At 45.9% G+C, this 21,393-nt stretch overlaps 1 protein-coding gene across 1 annotated transcript in view; it reads left to right on the forward strand.

Annotated features, from left to right (window-relative positions):
• The first annotated feature begins 20,537 nt into the window (after positions 1-20,537).
• The window catches only part of LOC123485595 (proteoglycan 4-like), a 2,010-nt gene continuing 1,154 nt past the window's right edge, over positions 20,538-21,393 (forward strand). Inside the window, exons 1-2 of the mRNA XM_045216605.1 lie at positions 20,538-20,580; positions 20,866-21,393. The exon at positions 20,866-21,393 is cut by the window's right edge and continues 1,154 nt beyond it. Coding sequence (XP_045072540.1) covers positions 20,538-20,580; positions 20,866-21,393 — 571 coding nt within the window. The remainder of the gene's footprint in view (positions 20,581-20,865) is intronic.

The following is a 21,393-nucleotide window of genomic DNA, read 5'->3' on the forward strand; positions in this document are numbered from 1 at the left end:
ATAGGCTCTGTGTTCATTATGGAGGGCCAGTCAGTCATATAGGCTCTGTGTTCATTATGGAGGGCCAGTCAGTCATATAGGCTCTGTGTTCATTATGGAGGGCCAGTCAGTCATATAGGCTCTGTGTTCATTATGGAGGGCCAGTCAGTCATATAGGCTCTGTGTTCATTATGGAGGGCCAGTCAGTCATATAGGCTCTGTGTTCATTATGGAGGGCCAGTCAGTCATATAGGCTCTGTGTTCATTATGGAGGGCCAGTCAGTCATATAGGCTCTGTGTTCATTATGGAGGGCCAGTCAGTCATATAGGCTCTGTGTTCATTACGGAGGGCCAGTCAGTCATATAGGCTCTGTGTTCATTATGGAGGGCCAGTCAGTCATATAGGCTCTGTGTTCATTATGGAGGGCCAGTCAGTCATATAGGCTCTGTGTTCATTATGGAGGGCCAGTCAGTCATATAGGCTCTGTGTTCATTATGGAGGGCCAGTCAGTCATATAGGCTCTGTGTTCATTATGGAGGGCCAGTCAGTCATATAGGCTCTGTGTTCATTATGGAGGGCCAGTCAGTCATATAGGCTCTGTGTTCATTATGGAGGGCCAGTCAGTCATATAGGCTCTGTGTTCATTATGGAGGGCCAGTCAGTCAATAGGGTCTGTGTTCATTATGGAGGGCCTCAGTCGTATAGGTTGTGTTCATTATGGAGGGCCAGTCAGTCATATAGGCTCTGTGTTCATTGGAGGGCCAGTCAGTCATATAGGCTCTGTGTTCATTATGGAGGGCCAGTCAGTCATATAGGCTCTGTGTTCATTATGGAGGGCCAGTCAGTCATATAGGCTCTGTGTTCATTATGGAGGGCCAGTCAGTCATATAGGCTCTGTGTTCATTATGGAGGGCCAGTCAGTCATATAGGCTCTGTGTTCATTATGGAGGGCCAGTCAGTCAGTCATATAGGCTCTGTGTTCATTATGGAGGGCCAGTCAGTCATATAGGCTCTGTGTTCATTATGGAGGGCCAGTCAGTCATATAGGCTCTGTGTTCATTATGGAGGGCCAGTCAGTCATATAGGCTCTGTGTTCATTATGGAGGGCCAGTCAGTCATATAGGCTCTGTGTTCATTATGGAGGGCCAGTCAGTCATATAGGCTCTGTGTTCATTATGGAGGGCCAGTCAGTCATATAGGCTCTGTGTTCATTACGGAGGGCCAGTCAGTCATATAGGCTCTGTGTTCATTATGGAGGGCCAGTCAGTCATATAGGCTCTGTGTTCATTATGGAGGGCCAGTCAGTCATATAGGCAAGGGTTAAGATCCATCGTTTAGATTAGCATTGAAGGGTTAAGATCCATCGTTTAGATTAGCATTGAAGGGTTAAGATCCATCGTGTAGATTAGCATTGAAGGGTTAAGATCCATCGTTTAGATTAGCATTGAAGGGTTAAGCTCCATCGTTTAGATTAGCATTGAAGGGTTAAGCTCCATCGTTTAGATTAGCATTGAAGGGTTAAGATCCATCGTTTAGATTAGCATTGAAGGGTTAAGATCCATCCTTTAGATTAGCATTGAAGGGTTAAGATCCATCGTGTAGATTAGCATTGAAGGGTTAAGAAGATCTACTCTAGATGCCAAATGTGATTATAATGTGATTTCACTTTAGAGTTAAGGAACTGGAAAGAGGGATACGTTTGCTTGTACAGACCAGCAATGAGAACAATCATATCTCATAACACGACATGATAATATCCCTTCCATAAAACAAGGCCTGCTTGCCTTTGGCCATTTGGCCAGTCCCTCAGCACTGACGAGAGAGAGCCGAGCCCTGCGGACAGAATGGAAGCCCCACAAAGGAAGTCACTCTACAGCGTGACTAACTCTACTCTAGTGGAAACAGTGCAGCAGCAACACAGGAAGTGACCAGCTCCACTTCTTCCAACAGAGAGGACAGGACTTCTAGTATCACTAACCATGGTGAGATACAGAGAAAGAAACACTGAAAACCACAGTTAACTACAGGCTTTTCAAGTTATCTAGCAGGACTGTTGTAACTATCAGGACTAGTGTAGGACAGTACCAGTCTAGTGTAGGACAGTACCAGTCTAGTGTAGGACAGTACCAGTCTAGTATAGGACAGTACCAGTCTAGTATAGGACAGTACCAGTCTAGTAGGGAAGCTGTCAGGACTAGTGTAGGACAGTACCAGTCTAGTATAGGACAGTACCAGTCTAGTAGGGAAGCTGTCAGGACTAGTATAGGACAGTACCAGTCTAGTATAGGACAGTACCAGTCTAGTATAGGACAGTACCAGTCTAGTATAGGACAGTACCAGTCTAGTATAGGACAGTACCAGTCTAGTATAGGACAGTACCAGTCTAGTATAGGACAGTACCAGTCTAGTATAGGACAGTACCAGTCTAGTAGGGAAGCTATCAGGACTAGTGTAGGACAGTACCAGTCTAGTATAGGACAGTACCAGTCTAGTATAGGACAGTACCAGTCTAGTATAGGACAGTACCAGTCTAGTATAGGACAGTACCAGTCTAGTATAGGACAGTGCCAGTCTAGTATAGGACAGTACCAGTCTAGTATAGGACAGTACCAGTCTAGTGTAGGACAGTACCAGTCTAGTAGGGAAGCTGTCAGGACTAGTGTAGGACAGTACCAGTCTAGTATAGGACAGTACCAGTCTAGTATAGGACAGTACCAGTCTAGTATAGGACAGTACCAGTCTAGTGTAGGACAGTACCAGTCTAGTATAGGACAGTACCAGTCTAGTATAGGGACAGTACCAGTCTAGTATAGGACAGTACCAGTCTAGTGTAGGACAGTACCAGTCTAGTATAGGACAGTACCAGTCTAGTATAGGACAGTACCAGTCTAGTGTAGGACAGTACCAGTCTAGTATAGGACAGTACCAGTCTAGTATAGGACAGTACCAGTCTAGTATAGGACAGTACCAGTCTAGTATAGGACAGTACCAGTCTAGTGTAGGACAGTACCAGTCTAGTATAGGACAGTACCAGTCTAGTATAGGACAGTACCAGTCTAGTATAGGACAGTACCAGTCTAGTGTAGGACAGTACCAGTCTAGTATAGGACAGTACCAGTCTAGTATAGGACAGTACCAGTCTAGTATAGGACAGTACCAGTCTAGTATGGGACAGTACCAGTCTAGTGTAGGACAGTACCAGTCTAGTATAGGGACAGTACCAGTCTAGTGTAGGACAGTACCAGTCTAGTATAGGACAGTACCAGTCTAGTATAGGACAGTACCAGTCTAGTATAGGACAGTACCAGTCTAGTATAGGACAGTACCAGTCTAGTATAGGACAGTACCAGTCTAGTATAGGACAGTACCAGTCTGGTATAGGACAGTACCAGTCTAGTGTAGGACAGTACCAGTCTAGTATAGGACAGTACCAGTCTAGTATAGGACAGTACCAGTCTAGTATAGGACAGTACCAGTCTAGTAGGGAAACTATCAGGACTAGTATAGGACAGTACCAGTCTAGTATAGGACAGTACCAGTCTAGTATAGGACAGTACCAGTCTAGTATAGGACAGTACCAGTCTAGTATAGGACAGTACCAGTCTAGTGTAGGACAGTACCAGTCTAGTATAGGACAGTACCAGTCTAGTATAGGACAGTACCAGTCTAGTATAGGACAGTACCAGTCTAGTATAGGACAGTACCAGTCTAGTATAGGACAGTACCAGTCTAGTATAGGACAGTACCAGTCTAGTGTAGGACAGTACCAGTCTAGTATAGGACAGTACCAGTCTAGTGTAGGACAGTACCAGTCTAGTATAGGACAGTACCAGTCTAGTGTAGGACAGTACCAGTCTAGTATAGGACAGTACCAGTCTAGTAGGGAAGCTATCAGGACTAGTGTAGGACAGTACCAGTCTAGTATAGGACAGTACCAGTCTAGTGGGGAAGCTATCAGGACTAGTGTAGGACAGTACCAGTCTAGTATAGGACAGTACCAGTCTAGTATAGGACAGTACCAGTCTAGTATAGGACAGTACCAGTCTAGTAGGGAAGCTATCAGGATATCATTATATAACCCACTAACACTAATATAACCCACTAACACTAATATAACCCACTAACACTAATATAACCCACTAACACTAATATAACCCACTAACACTAATATAACCCACTAACACTAATATAACCCACTAACACTAATATATCCCACTAACACTAATATAACCCACTAACACTAATATAACCCACTAACACTAATATAACCCACTAACACTAATATAACCCACTAACACTAATATAACCCACTAACACTAATATAACCCACTAACACTAATATAACCCACTAACACTAATATAACCCACTAACACTAATATAACCCACTAACACTAATATAACCCACTAACACTAATATAACCCACTAACACTAATATATCCCACTAACACTAATATAACCCACTAACACTAATATAACCCACTAACACTAATATAACCCACTAACACTAATATAACCCACTAACACTAATATAACCCACTAACACTAATATAACCCACTAACACTAATATAACCCACTAACACTAATATAACCCACTAACACTAATATATCCCACTAACACTAATATAACCCACTAACACTAATATAACCCACTAACACTAATATAACCCACTAACACTAATATAACCCACTAACACTAATATATCCCACTAACACTAATATAACCCACTAACACTAATATATCCCACTAACACTAATATAACCCACTAACACTAATATAACCCACTAACACTAATATAACCCACTAACACTAATATAACCCACTAACACTAATATATCCCACTAACACTAATATAACCCACTAACACTAATATAACCCACTAACACTAATATAACCCACTAACACTAATATAACCCACTAACACTAATATATCCCACTAACACTAATATAACCCACTAACACTAATATATCCCACTAACACTAATATAACCCACTAACACTAATATAACCCACTAACACTAATATAACCCACTAACACTAATATAACCCACTAACACTAATATAACCCACTAACACTAATATAACCCACTAACACTAATATAACCCACTAACACTAATATAACCCACTAACACTAATATATCCCACTAACACTAATATAACCCACTAACACTAATATATCCCACTAACACTAATATAACCCACTAACACTAATATAACCCACTAACACTAATATAACCCACTAACACTAATATAACCCACTAACACTAATATATCCCACTAACACTAATATAACCCACTAACACTAATATATCCCACTAACACTAATATAACCCACTAACACTAATATAACCCACTAACACTAATATAACCCACTAACACTAATATATCCCACTAACACTAATATAACCCACTAACACTAATATAACCCACTAACACTAATATAACCCACTAACACAGTAGCACTAATAGAAAACAGGACGCGGGGCATATTGGCGATCTCCTTCCAGATGACATCACCCCTAACAGCATCTCCATGGTGCACAGCCAATCAGCCATATAACCCCTCCATAGTATATATCATATTATTGAGAGAAACCGAAATGAAAAGAACATTGTGAAACAAACAAAGTGGGCTCTTACCTGCTTCACTGGCTGGTGTGCAGAAAAAGGGACATTGTGAGTTATATATAACAAAAACCCAGCTGGACGTCATTCTACGGGACTTTTATGGTTCAGTAAGAAACATGAATGGAAAATAATATGGGATTTAGCAGCTACGCTGGACTCAGAGCTGGTCTGAACCAACATATCAACAACCCCCCTCTCAGGCCTCAGAGCTGGTCTGAACCGACATATCAACGACCCCCCTCTCAGGCCTCAGAGCTGGTCTGAACCGACATATCAACGACCCCCTCTCAGGCCTCAGAGCTGGTCTGAACCGACATATCAACGACCCCCCTCTCAGGCCTCAGAGCTGGTCTGAACCAACATATCAACAACCCCCCTCTCAGGCCTCAGAGCTGGTCTGAACCGACATATCAACGACCCCCCTCTCAGGCCTCAGAGCTGGTCTGAACCGACATATCAACGACCCCCCTCTCAGGCCTCAGAGCTGGTCTGAACCGACCCCCCTCTCAGGCCTCAGAGCTGGTCTGAACCGACATATCAACGACCCCTCTCAGGCCTCAGAGCTGGTCTGAACCGACATATCAACGACCCCCCCTCTCAGGCCTCAGAGCTGGTCTGAACCGACATATCAACGACCCCCTCTCAGGCCTCAGAGCTGGTCTGAACCGACATATCAACGACCCCCTCTCAGGCCTCAGAGCTGGTCTGAACCGACATATCACACCCCCTCTCAGGCCTCAGAGCTGGTCTGAACCGACATATCAAGCCCCCCTCTCAGGCCTCAGAGCTGGTCTGAACCGACATATCAACGACCCCCCCCTCTCAGGCCTCAGAGCTGGTCTGAACCGACATATCAACGACCCCCCTCTCAGGCCTCAGAGCTGGTCTGAACCGACATATCAACGACCCCCCTCTCAGGCCTCAGAGCTGGTCTGAACCGACATATCAACGACCCCCCTCTCAGGCCTCAGAGCTGGTCTGAACCGACATATCAACGACCCCCCTCTCAGGCCTCAGAGCTGGTCTGAACCGACATATCAACGACCCCCTCTCAGGCCTCAGAGCTGGTCTGAACCAACATATCAACCACCCCCTCTCAGGCCTCAGAGCTGGTCTGAACCGACATATCAACGACCCCCCTCTCAGGCCTCAGAGCTGGTCTGAACCGACATATCAACGACCCCCCTCTCAGGCCTCAGAGCTGGTCTGAACCGACCCCCCCTCTCAGGCCTCAGAGCTGGTCTGAACCGACATATCAACGACCCCCCTCTCAGGCCTCAGAGCTGGTCTGAACCAACATATCAACGACCCCCCTCTCAGGCCTCAGAGCTGGTCTGAACCGACCCCCCTCTCAGGCCTCAGAGCTGGTCTGAACCGACATATCAACGACCCCCCTCTCAGTCTGGCTTGGAGTATACAGAAAAACACTGAATTCACAACGAGCAACAACGTGTCTGTCGGTGTAATTAAAAAGTGAAGGAAAGAGTGGCGCGACAAAGCTGCGCACCAGTGAACGGATACATATGGTATATAACTGTTAGCTAGCTAGCTAAATCATTCTAATGTACCCTGACAATATAACCGGTAGCTATGTAGGCCTAACTATTAGCTAACGTTATTTTGTCTTATATGTTTCAGGTACACAAAAGAGCCGATGGGAGTGAACACCCTCGCAGCAATGTTGTTAAATATCTGCAAAATAGCTGGCATGTCGCAGATTTACGAAAACCACTGCCTCCGGGCCTGGACATGCGCTGGCTTGAGCAGGGGGACCTTGCGTGCGCTGCAGGATTTTAATCCATGACGGCGTAGTGTGTTACTAATGGTTTTCTTTGAGACTGTGGTCCCAGCTCTCTTCAGGTCATTGACCAGGTCCTGCCGTGTAGTTCTGGGCGGATCCCTCACCTTCCTCATGATCATTGATGCCCCACAAGGTGAGATCTTGCATGGAGCCCCAGACCGAGGGTGATTGACCGTCATCTTGAACTTCTTCCATTTTCTAATAATTGCGCTAACAGTTGTTGCCTTCTCACCAAGCTGCTTGCCTATTGTCCTGTAGCCCATCCCAGCCTTGTGCAGGTCTATAAGTTTATCCCTGATGTCCTTACACAGCTCTCTGGTCTTGGCCATTGTGGAGAGGTTGGAGTCTGTTTGATTGAGTGTGTGGACAGGTGTCTTTTATACAGGTAACGAGTTCAAACAGGTGCAGTTAATACAGGTAATGAGTGGAGAACAGGAGGGCTTCTTAAAGAAAAACTAACAGGTCTGTGAGAGCCGGAATTCTTACTGGTTGGTAGGTGATCAAATACTTATGTGCAAATCAATCCCAGAACAACAGCAAAAGACGTTGTGAAGATGCTGGAGGAAACAGGTACAAAAGTATCTATATCCACAGTAAAACGAGTCCTATATCGACATAACCTGAAAGGCCGCTCAGCAAGGAAGAAGCCACTGCTCCAAAACCGCCATAAAAAAGCCAGACTACGGTTTGCAACTGTACATGGGGACAAAGATCGTACTTTTTGGAGAAATTTCCTCTGGTCTGATGAAACAAAAATAGAACTGTTTGGCCATAATGACCATCGTTCTGTTTGGAGGAAAAAGGGGATGGCTTGCAAGCCGAAGAACACCATCCCAACCGTGAAGCACGGGGGTGGCAGCATCATGCTGTGGGGGTGCTTTGCTGCAGGAGGGACTGGTGCACTTAACAAAATAGATGGCATCATGAGGAAGGAAAATTAAATGGATATATTGAAGCAACATCTCAAGACATCAGTCAGGAAGTTAAAGCTTGGTCGCAAATGGGTCTTCCAAATGGACAATGACCCCAAGCATACTTCCAATGTTGTGGCAAAATGGCTTAAGGACAACAAAGTCAAGGTATTGGAGTGGCCATCACAAAGCCCTGACCTCAATCCTATTGAAGATTTGTGGGCAGAACTGAAAAAGTGTGTGCGAGCAAGGAGGCCTACAAACCTGACTCAGTTACACCAGCTCTGTCAGGAGGAATGAAAAAACGTTGGGGGTTTGGGGAACATTTAACCGTTAAACAATTTAAAGGCAATGCTACCAAATACTAATTGAGTGTATGTAAACTTCTGACCCACTGGGAATGTGATGAAAGAAATAAAAGCTGAAATAAATAATTCTCTCTACTATTATTCTGACATTTCACATTCTTAAAATAAAGTGGTGATCCTAACTGACCTAAAACAGGACATTTTGACTAGGATTAAATGTCAGGAATTGTGAAAAACTGAGTTTAAATGTATTTGGCTGAGGTGTATGTAAACTTCCGACTTCAACTGTATATACTGTATGCCCCATTGGGCCTTATTGCTTAATAATACTGCTATTGTTTGATCAAGGCAACATTCAACGAGATATAACATGAAACAACAAACTGTTTAGATGCTTAATAGTCAAACAACATTGAATCTATAATAGATTCCCATTACAAATGTTCACTTCATTGGTTTATTTTACTCTCCAAGGCGTCTTGTCATCCTAAACCCTCTCCGATTGCATTTAGTCTCTCTGTTCTTCCAGGAAAATGAAACCATGTACAATACAGTCCAGTCTGCCTCCGGCTGGATGAGTCTCTGGATTAGACTACAGTAGCTATTCTATCCTGGCACTCAGAGCTTTCTCTCTCTATGAGCATGTGACCAGCAGCCAGTGACATTTATCAAGTGGTTTAAGCTGAATCTTCCTGACTGTTAGTTGTATCAGGCTCTGTGGATGTTACTGTGTGGTGGGCATGATTCACTGGGCTGAGACTATTGGACAAAGAAAGCTCCTCTCTGGCCTACTGCAGATCTCTCTCCTCTCTGGCCTACTGCAGATCTCTCTCCTCTCTGGCCTACTGCAGATCTCTCTCCTCTCTGGCCTACTGCAGATCTCTCTCCTCTCTGGCCTACTGCAGATCTCTCTCCTCTCTGGCCTACTGCAGATCTCTCTCCTCTCTGGCCTACTGCAGATCTCTCTCCTCTCTGGCCTACTGCAGATCTCTCTCCTCTCTGGCCTACTGCAGATCTCTCTCCTCTCTGGCCTACTGCAGATCTCTCTCCTCTCTGGCCTACTGCAGATCTCTCTCCTCTTTGGCCGAGTCATACTCGTCTCTGATCCAGCTCAGTGCACGCCTGGTCTATGGACTTATTTATCTAATTACAACAAATCATAATTCCTGTCAGAGACGCTGATCCTAGTCCATGGGCTCCAAAACCCCTGCTCTCCTCCCTCCACCCCCTGCTCTCCTCCCTCCAACCCCTGCTCTCCTCCCTCCACCCCCCCTGCTCTCCTCCCTCCAACCCCCTGCTCTCCTCCCTCCAACCCCCTGCTCTCCTCCTCCTCCCTCCAAACCCCTGCTCTCCTCCCTCCACCCCCCTGCTCTCCTCCCTCCACCCCCCCTGCTCTCCTCCCTCCAACCCCCTGCTCTCCTCCCTCCAACCCCCTGCTCTCCTCCCTACTGCTCTCCTCCCTCCAACCCCCTGCTCTCCTCCCTCCACCCCCCTGCTCTCCTCCCTCCACCCCCCTGCTCTCCTCCCTCCACCCCCCTGCTCTCCTCCCTCCAACCCCCCTGCTCTCCTCCCTCCACCCCCCTGCTCTCCTCCCTCCACCCCCTGCTCTCCTCCCTCCACCCCCTGCTCTCCTCCCTCCAACCCCTGCTCTCCTCCCTCCAACCCCCTGCTCTCCTCTCTCCACCCCCTGCTCTCCTCCCTCCCTCCTCCTCCAAACCCCCTGCTCTCCTCTCTCCAACCCCCTGCTCTCCTCTCTCCTCCCTCCACCCCCCTGCTCTCCTCCCTCCACCCCCCTGCTCTCCTCCCTCCAAACCCCTGCTCTCCTCTCTCCAACCCCCTGCTCTCCTCTCTCCTCCCTCCACCCCCCCTGCTCTCCTCCCTCCACCCCCCTGCTCTCCTCCCTCCAACCCCCTGCTCTCCTCCCTCCACCCCCTGCTCTCCTCCCTCCACCCCCCTGCTCTCCTCTCTCCTCCCTCCACCCCCTGCTCTCCTCCCTCCAACCCCCTGCTCTCCTCCCTCCACCCCCCTGCTCTCCTCCCTCCACCCCCCTGCTCTCCTCCCTCCACCCCCCTGCTCTCCTCCCTCCAAAACCCCTGCTCTCCTCCCTCCACCCCCTGCTCTCCTCCCTCCACCCCCTGCTCTCCTCCCTCCACCCCCTGCTCTCCTCCCTCCCCCCCTGCTCTCCTCCCTCCACCCCCTGCTCTCCTCCCTCCACCCCCCTGCTCTCCTCCCTCCACCCCCCTGCTCTCCTCCCTCCACCCCCTGCTCTCCTCCCTCCAACCCCCTGCTCTCCTCCCTCCAACCCCCTGCTCTCCTCCCTCCACCCCCCTGCTCTCCTCTCTCCTCCCTCCAACCCCCTGCTCTCCTCCCTCCTCCCTCCACCCCCCCTGCTCTCCTCCCTCCACCCCCTGCTCTCCTCCCTCCTCCCTCCAAACCCCTGCTCTCCTCCCTCCACCCCCCTGCTCTCCTCCCTCCACCCCCTGCTCTCCTCCCTCCAACCCCCTGCTCTCCTCCCTCCACCCCCTGCTCTCCTCCCTCCACCCCCTGCTCTCCTCCCTCCTCCCTCCACCCCCCTGCTCTCCTCCCTCCACCCCCTGCTCTCCTCCCTCCACCCCCTGCTCTCCTCCCTCCTCCCTCCACCCCCTGCTCTCCTCCCTCCACCCCCTGCTCTCCTCCCTCCACCCCCTGCTCTCCTCCCTCCACCCCCTGCTCTCCTCCCTCCAACCCCCTGCTCTCCTCCCTCCACCCCCCTGCTCTCCTCCCTCCACCCCCCTGCTCTCCTCCCTCCACCCCCTGCTCCCCTCCCTCCACCCCCTGCTCTCCTCCCTCCACCCCCTGCTCTCCTCCCTCCAACCCCCTGCTCTCCTCCCTCCTCCCTCCAACCCCCTGCTCTCCTCCCTCCACCCCCCTGCTCTCCTCCCTCCACCCCCTGCTCTCCTCCCTCCACCCCCCTGCTCTCCTCCTCCTCCTCCTCTCAGACTCTCCCTCCACAGCTCTGCCTCTGCCTACAAAACTCCCTGCTTTCTCTCTCTCCTGGGACGAGACAGGACCAGACAGCTGCATGGATTTGTCTCACTGTTAGAGCATTGTATTGTATTGTATTGTATCAGAGGCAATACTCCCAGTAAATATATAGTGGATATATAGTCATTACTACTGTAGATCTGGATCTCTAATAATATGACCATTCTGTACATTTAGCTTCTCCTCTTAGATGAAGAAAAAATAGACAAGTTTCCAATATAATTGTATTAATTTATTTTATTTAACCTTTATTTAAACAGGGAGTCACAATGAGACTAAACATCTATTTTACAAGAGAGCCGTGTACACATGACAATAAAAACAGAGTATTAAAACAACATACACATGTACAGTACCAGTCAAAAGTTTGGACACATCTACTCATTCAAGGGTTTCTTTATTTTTACTATTTTCTACATTTTAGAATAATAGTGAAGACATCAAAACTATGAAATAACACATATGGAATCATGTAGTAACCAAAAAAGTGTTAATCAAATCAAAATATATTTTATATTTGAGATTCTTCAAATCCCTTTGCCTTGATGACAGCTTTGCACACTCTTGGCATTCTCTCAACCAGCTTCGCCTGGAATTCTTTTCCAACAGTCTTGAAGGAGTTCCCACATATGCTGAGCACTTGTTGGCTGCTTTTCCTTCACTCTGCGGTCCGACTCATCCCAAACCATCTCAATTTGGTTGAGGTCGGGGGATTGTGGTGGCCAGGTCATCTGATGCAGCACTCCATCACTCTCCTTCTTGGTCAAATAGCCCTTACACAGCCTGGAGGTGTGTTGGGTCATTGTCCTGTTGAAAAACAAATTATAGTCCCACTAAGCCCAAACCAGATGGGATGGCGTATCGCTGCAGAATGCTATGGTAGCCATGCTGGTTAAGTGTGCCTTGAATTCGAAATAAATCACTGACAGTGTCACCAGCAAAGCACCCCCACACCATAACACCTCCTCCTCCATGCTTTATGGTGGGAAATACACATGCAGAGATCATCCGTTCACCCACACGTCTAACAAAGACATGGCGGTTGGAACCAAAAATCTCTAATTTGGACTCCAGACCAAAGGACAAATTTCCACCGGTCTAATGTCCATTGCTCGTGTTTCTTGGCCCAAGCAAGTCTCTTCTTATTATTGGTGTCCTTTAGTAGTGGTTTCTTTGCAGCAATTAGACCATGAAGGCCTGATTCACACAGTCTCCTCTGAACAGTTGATGTTGAGATGTGTCTGTTACTTGAACTCTGTGAAGTATTTATTTGGGCTGCAATTTCTGAGGCTGGTAATGAACTTATCATCTGCAGCAGAGGTAACTCTGGGTCTTCCATTCCTGGGGTGGTCCTCATGAGAGCCAGTTTCATCATAGCACTTGATGGTTTTGCGACTGCACTTGAAGAAACTTTCAAAGTTCTTGAAATTTTCCATATTGACTGACCTTCATGTCTTAAAGTAATGATGGACTGTCGTTTCTCTTTGCTTATTTGAGCTGTTTTTGCCATAATATGGACTTGGTCTTTTACCAAATAGGGCTATCTTCTGTATACCCCCCTACCTTGTCACAACACAACTGATTGGCTCAAATGCATTAAGAAGGAAAGAAATTCCACAAATTAACTTTTAACAAGGCACACCTGTTCATTGAAATGCATTCCAGGTGACTACCTCATGAAGCTGGTTGAGAGAATGCCAACAGTGTGCAAAGCTGTCATCAAGGCAAAGGGTGGCTATTTGAAGAATCTCAAATATAAAATATATTTTGATTTGTTTAACACTTTTTTGGTTACTACATGATTCCATATGTGTTATTTCATAGTTTTGATGTCTTCACTATTATTCTACAATGTAGAAAATAGTAAAAACAAATAACCCTTGAATGAGTAGGTGTTCTAAAACTTTTGACCGGTACAATGATGAGTCCTAAAATTGTCCCCTGTGATAAAACATATTGCAGAGGTTTCCGCATGTAAACAATGTCACCAAAACCCAATACAGGGAGAAGCGTTGTTTGAACCAATCCAATACAGGGAGAAGCGTTGTTTGGACCAATCCAATACAGGGAGAAGCGTTGTTTGGACCAATCCAATACAGGGAGAAGCGTTGTTTGGACCAATCCAATAAAGGGAGAAGCGTTGTTTGGACCAATCCAATACAGGGAGAAGCGTTGTTTGGACCAATCCAATACAGGGAGAAGCGTTGTTTGGACCAATCCAATACAGGGAGAAGCGTTGTTTGGACCAATCCAATACAGGGAGAAGTGTTGTTTGGACCAATCCAATACAGGGAGAAGCGTTGTTTGGACCAATCCAATACAGGGAGAAGCGTTGTTTGGACTAATCCAATACAGGGAGAAGCGTTGTTTGGACCAATCCAATACAGGGAGAAGCGTTGTTTGGACCAATCCAATACAGGGAGAAGCGTTGTTTGGACCAATCCAATACAGGGAGAAGCGTTGTTTGGACCAATCCAATACAGGGAGAAGCGTTGTTTGGACCAATCCAATACAGGGAGAAGCGTTGTTTGAACCAATCCAATAGAGGGAGAAGCGTTGTTTGAACCAATCCAATACAGGGAGAAGCGTTGTTTGAACCAATCTAATACAGGGAGAAGCGTTGTTTGAACCAATCCAATACAGGGAGAAGCGTTGTTTGAACCAATCCAATACAGGGAGAAGCGTTGTTTGAACCAATCCAATACAGGGAGAAGCGTTGTTTGAACCAATCCAATACAGGGAGAAGCGTTGTTTGAACCAATCCAATACAGGGAGAAGCGTTGTTTGAACCAATCCAATACAGGGAGAAGCGTTGTTTGAACCAATCAATACAGGGAGAAGCGTTGTTTGGACCAATCCAATACAGGGAGAAGCGTTGTTTGAACCAATCCAATACAGGGAGAAGCGTTGTTTGAACCAATCCAATACAGGGAGAAGCGTTGTTTGGACCAATCCAATACAGGGAGAAGCGTTGTTTGAACCAATCCAATACAGGGAGAAGCGTTGTTTGAACCAATCCAATACAGGGAGAAGCGTTGTTTGAACCAATCCAATACAGGGAGAAGCGTTGTTTGAACCAATCCAATACAGGGAGAAGCGTTGTTTGAACCAATCCAATACAGGGAGAAGCGTTGTTTGAACCAATCCAATACAGGGAGAAGCGTTGTTTGAACCAATCCAATACAGGGAGAAGCGTTGTTTGAACCAATCCAATACAGGGAGAAGCGTTGTTTGAACCAATCCAATAGAGGGAGAAGCGTTGTTTGAACCAATCCAATACAGGGAGAAGCGTTGTTTGGACCAATCCAATACAGGGAGAAGCGTTGTTTGAACCAATCCAATACAGGGAGAAGCGTTGTTTGAACCAATCCAATACAGGGAGAAGCGTTGTTTGAACCAATCCAATAGAGGGAGAAGCGTTGTTTGAACCAATCCAATACAGGGAGAAGCGTTGTTTGAACCAATCCAATAGAGGGAGAAGCGTTGTTTGAACAATCTTTCTCCTATTTTCAATACTGAGGCATGTTTATTTCGATATAAAAACAACAATCTTGGATCTTAGCTTCTTAGGCAGATTTTCTATATGCGTTACGAAGGACAACTTGTAATCAATCCAGACACCCGGGTACTTATATTGAGAAACAAGCTCAATTTGGGCTCCATTTATAGCGCAAATATGCAGGTCTTCAGGGTCAACATTTCGTGCCCTAGAGAACAGCATAAGCTTGGTTTTACTTGTATTTAACACTAATTTAAGATCTGTAAGTGATTTCTGAATTGAATCAAAGTCATGCTGAAGTTCACCAATGGCCTGCTGCCCCTGAGGAGGCAAAGGAATACAAAACTGTGTAATCTGCATAGAGATGAGCATTAGAAGTATTAACAATGTTTCCTATGTCATTAATATACAAGGTCAACATCCCAGGCCCCCTCTAGATAACGTCTTCAGCAAAACAGATGGACAGTGTCGAACGCCTTTGACAGGCAGTGGCTAGAAGGCCGGTGACGACGAATGCCGAAGCCCGAACAAGGAGAGGAGGCAGCTTCGGAGGAAGACGTGACACTAGTTTCCTGTGCAACCACGCTAGATGTTAATGATCTTGTCAATGCCTTGGATGCTAAAAAGAGCTGCCTTGTTTATTGACCACTCCTCATCTCATCATTCCATTTGTCTTGTCTTGTCAATTGCAAACACCTGGTTCATATTCCCCTCATTAGTCTCTGTTTAAGTGTTCCCTCTGCCTCCCTTGTCCTAGTGGGTGATTGTTCATTGTGAGGATTAGTAGCTTGGTTGAGCTCAGTATTTTGTTTTGCCGGGGTATTTTCCCCGTGCGCCTGTTCTGGTCTGGTCTCTCTGGATTACAGAATAAACTCTGTATCCTGTGATTTACCCTCCTGCGCCTGACTCCTTCAAATCATGCATCACAACTAGGCGTATGTCGCACATCACCAACTCACATTTGAAAGTAAACTTTTTTTTAAAATAAAAAAACTGGAACATGTGAACTTTCATGTGCCTTAATCACAAACTTGTATGCCATCTGTAAATACAAATACAATTGTTAAATTAGGAGCCTAGTTGGTTTAGCCACGGAAAAAGACAGCAACCTTCCAGCTAGCCATGATTGGCTGAGATAATGAGTGGGCTGGACATGCCGAGAGATGAGTTCAGATTGGTCTGCCATGTAGCAGGCTTCTGTCTATAAGATGAGCTGGTCAGTATGTGTAAGTAATCCTTTCTAACGCAGCTTTTTTTTAAAGACATCACGTAGTTGAACTGCATAAATGTTGCTCTCCACTTTCTGGAGGACCAAGTTTTAAAATCAGTGGAATTAGAGTATGATAGCTAAGGAGATGGAGAAAATTCTGGCATTTGATTGCAAATATGCAGACGGAGTCTAAAAGAGAACACACAGAAGGCTGTTGTATAAAACACCTGTCTCCGGATTACATCTTCAAACTAAGGGCAACCATGGCATCCGTGACAGAGTGGGAGAAGCGTCCATCCATGTATACGGGTGAGATAGTCTAGCTAGCTACATTTTCAGATATTACACGTTTCGAATTTTGTCAAAACGTCAATTTCATTCAAGTTAAAGTGTACTGTTAGCTAGCTAGCTAATGTTAGCCAGCTAGCTAACTCTACGTGTATGATCTGTGTAGTAATATTATTCGTATCTCAGAGCCATTTGCATTGCTAGTTATAGCCTAATGTTAGCTAGCTAACATTGAACCTGGTTGGTTAGCTACCTGCAGATTAGTAACGTTATGAGTTGGGATTATGGTTCATTGTTTAGCTAGCTAGCTACATGTCTAAACAAAAGACTCCACTATGCAAGTAACCATTTTAATGGAATGTTAATGATGTCACTGCGACAACTGTCGATAGACGTAGCTGGTAAATTCGCTCTGGCTATCTACTCCGATTTCAGAGCACTCTCGTCTGAGTGTGCCAGAGCGCAGAATAACTGACGAATTTACGAATGCTCAACACCCATTGAATATGGCCAGTGTCAGTAAACGTTGGCAAAAAAGCGTAATTAAATTGTTGCCAGCAGCACAGTTGCAGTCACCAATGCTCTTGATAACATAAAAACAGCCTAACCAGCTCTGCTAGGGCGAGTAAAATGGTCAGAGTGAGCTGTTCCCTCATTGGTGTCTGGAAGTAGCTCGCCAACGTTAGCCAGTTAGCTTGGGAGCTTGACTGCTGTTAGTTCAGAACGCTCGGATCAACCCTACTCCTCGGCCAGATCTTCCACTGTGCGCTCTGAACACTCCAAGAGCAAAATGCTCTGAATTTACGAACGGATAATCTGACAACGCTCTGAGTTTCCGAACGCCCAGAGCGCACTCTGAGCACACTATGGAACAGCCGTAGTATAAACCAGCCTTTAGTCATGTGAATCCACTCTGAGCACACTATGGAACAGCCGTAGTATAAACCAGCCTTTAGTCATGTGAATCCACTCTGAGCACACTATGGAACAGCCGTAGTATAAACCAGCCTTTAGTCATGTGAATCCACTCTGAGCACACTATGGAACAGCCGTAGTATAAACCAGCCTTTAGTCATGTGAATCCACTCTGAGCACACTATGGAACAGCCGTAGTATAAACCAGCCTTTAGTCATGTGAATCCACTCTGAGCACACTATGGAACAGCCGTAGTATAAACCAGCCTTTAGTCATGTGAATCCACTCTGAGCACACTATGGAACAGCCGTAGTATAAACCAGCCTTTAGTCATGTGAATCCACTCTGAGCACACTATGGAACAGCCGTAGTATAAACCAGCCTTTAGTCATGTGAATCCACTCTGAGCACACTATGGAACAGCCGTAGTATAAACCAGCCTTTAGTCATGTGAATCCACTCTGAGCACACTATGGAACAGCCGTAGTATAAACCAGCCTTTAGTCATGTGAATCCACTCTGAGCACACTATGGAACAGCCGTAGTATAAACCAGCCTTTAGTCATGTGAATCCACTCTGAGCACACTATGGAACAGCCGTAGTATAAACCAGCCTTTAGTCATGTGAATCCACTCTGAGCACACTATGGAACAGCCGTAGTATAAACCAGCCTTTAGTCATGTGAATCCACTCTGAGCACACTATGGAACAGCCGTAGTATAAACCAGCCTTTAGTCATGTGAATCCACTCTGAGCACACTATGGAACAGCCGTAGTATAAACCAGCCTTTAGTCATGTGAATCCACTCTGAGCACACTATGGAACAGCCGTAGTATAAACCAGCCTTTAGTCATGTGAATCCACTCTGAGCACACTATGGAACAGCCGTAGTATAAACCAGCCTTTAGTCATGTGAATCCACTCTGAGCACACTATGGAACAGCCGTAGTATAAACCAGCCTTTAGTCATGTGAATCCACTCTGAGCACACTATGGAACAGCCGTAGTATAAACCAGCCTTTAGTCATGTGAATCCACTCTGAGCACACTATGGAACAGCCGTAGTATAAACCAGCCTTTAGTCATGTGAATCCACTCTGAGCACACTATGGAACAGCCGTAGTATAAACCAGCCTTTAGTCATGTGAATCCACTCTGAGCACACTATGGAACAGCCGTAGTATAAACCAGCCTTTAGTCATGTGAATCCACTCTGAGCACACTATGGAACAGCCGTAGTGTAAACCAGCCTTTAGTCATGTGAATCCACTCTGAGCACACTATGGAACAGCCGTAGTATAAACCAGCCTTTAGTCATGTGAATCCACTCTGAGCACACTATGGAACAGCCGTAGTATAAACCAGCCTTTAGTCATGTGAATCCACTCTGAGCACACTATGGAACAGCCGTAGTATAAACCAGCCTTTAGTCATGTGAATCCACTCTGAGCACACTATGGAACAGCCGTAGTATAAACCAGCCTTTAGTCATGTGAATCCACTCTGAGCACACTATGGAACAGCCGTAGTATAAACCAGCCTTTAGTCATGTGAATCCACTCTGAGCACACTATGGAACAGCCGTAGTATAAACCAGCCTTTAGTCATGTGAATCCACTCTGAGCACACTATGGAACAGCCGTAGTATAAACCAGCCTTTAGTCATGTGAATCCACTCTGAGCACACTATGGAACAGCCGTAGTATAAACCAGCCTTTAGTCATGTGAATCCACTCTGAGCACACTATGGAACAGCCGTAGTATAAACCAGCCTTTAGTCATGTGAATCCACTCTGAGCACACTATGGAACAGCCGTAGTATAAACCAGCCTTTAGTCATGAAATCTTTGGTTGTTTAGTACATGGCCTCACATGTGAATCCACTCTGAGCGCACTATGGAACTCCAGATTCTATTTACCAACACACCTGTAGTCTACCAGCCTTTAGTGTTGAAGTCACATGGCCTCACATGTGACTCCTTAAAGAGATGGGTGGGGCTAAAGCTTAAGAGGGTGTGAACGATGCTGAATGGGTGGAGACAAAGAAGAGCTCTCCAGTAGCTACCAAAACATTCAAGGACCATTTTCTCAAAAGTGAGGTTACAAGTTTATCAACTTTCAAAGCAGAATTACTTTCCCATTGTTCCTCAACTGTAGTGTATGATATACCATTTTCTGGCTCTGTCTCTACTTTTATCCAATGTAAAAAAAAACATTTCAAATGTTGCTACATAAGACCGAATGGAGCCGGTCGGTCACATGTACTTTAATATTGTCAGAGTGAACAACAACCGTCTACAGGCTCACAGGGAAAACCACCTCATTCCAATAGAACTAGTGTGAAAGAGACCTGCTAAAACTGACATATCCTTGCTGGCAGATAGATGTGTTGATTTAAACTTTCTGATAACATGAAAGTGAAACTCCTAGCTATGAGCCTCCAGAAATAGACACTGCCTCCTTCTAAAGGATTGGTCCAACTCACTAAGTGCGTCCCAATTGGCACCTTATTCCCTATATAGTGCACTACTTTGACCAGAGCCCTATGACACCCTATTCCCTATATAGTGCACTACTTTGACCAGAGCCCTATGACACCCTATCCCCTATAGAGTGGTCAAAGTAGTGCACTCCAGAGAGAGAGAGACTCTGCTTCTACAGGTCTGAACAGAAACCTCGGATGGGCTGATGGGTAGATAACAGTGTATTAACAGGAAAGAGGGCTCTGACAAACAACAACAATGAGATCACCTGGGGATCGCGTCCCAACTGGTACCCTATTCCCTTTATATGGTGGGAACAGAGTGCTATTTGGGACGCAGCCTGACTCAGTAACAGGTGTTGAATTAGATCATCCATGTCTGTTAATAAAGGCAGGTTTATTCCTCGTTACAGTGAGGTGCACTTAGATTATTTCTTTGTTCATTCAATCATTCCATGGTATTCTAAATAAAGCTAGTCCACGTTTATGGTTCAGATGCCTGGAGAGGGAGAGACAGCAAAGGAGAGCGGTACGGAGAAGGACGGTGGCCTAGTGGTTAAGAGCGTTGGGCCAGTAACCGAAAGGTCGCTGGTTTGAATCCCTGAGCCGACTAGGTGAACCATCCGTTGATGTGTCCTTGAGCAAGGCCCCTAACCCTAATTACGCCTGTAAGTTGCTCTGGGTAAGTGCATCTGCTGAATGATGAGACAAAGTCTATTTGAGTTGGACAAACCTGGATTTTTTCGCAAGGACCTCTACATCAAACCTTCACTTTAAACCTAAAACCTTGATTTTGGACAAAATTACCTGAAAGGGTTCTTAGTACCAAGGACTATCAAGGAAAAACGAATAGCAAACCAAAACCTGAAACCCAGTGGAAACCTGGAAATACCACCCAACCAAAACCTGAAACCCAGTGGAAACCTGGAAATACCATCCAACCAAAACCTGAAACACAGTGGAAACCTGGAAATATCATCCAACCAAAACCTGAAACCCAGTGGAAACCTGGAAATACCATCCAACCAAAACCTGAAACCCAGCGGAAACCTGGAAATACCATTCAACCAAAACCTGCAGAAGAAACACAGCGGAAACCTGGAAATACCATCCAACCAAAACCTGAAACCCAGCGGAAATCTGGAAATACCATCCAACCAAAACCTGCAGAAGAAACACAGCCTGGAAATACCATCCAACCAAAACCTGAAACACAGCGGAAACCTGGAAATACCATCCAACCAAAACCTGAAACACAGCGGAAACCTGGAAATACCATCCAACCAAAACCTGAAACCCAGCGGAAACCTGGAAATACCATCCAACCAAAACCTGAAACCCA

Source organism: Coregonus clupeaformis, unplaced genomic scaffold, assembly GCF_020615455.1.
Source record: "Coregonus clupeaformis isolate EN_2021a unplaced genomic scaffold, ASM2061545v1 scaf0748, whole genome shotgun sequence".
In the NCBI taxonomy this organism is placed as follows: Eukaryota; Metazoa; Chordata; class Actinopteri; order Salmoniformes; family Salmonidae; genus Coregonus; species Coregonus clupeaformis.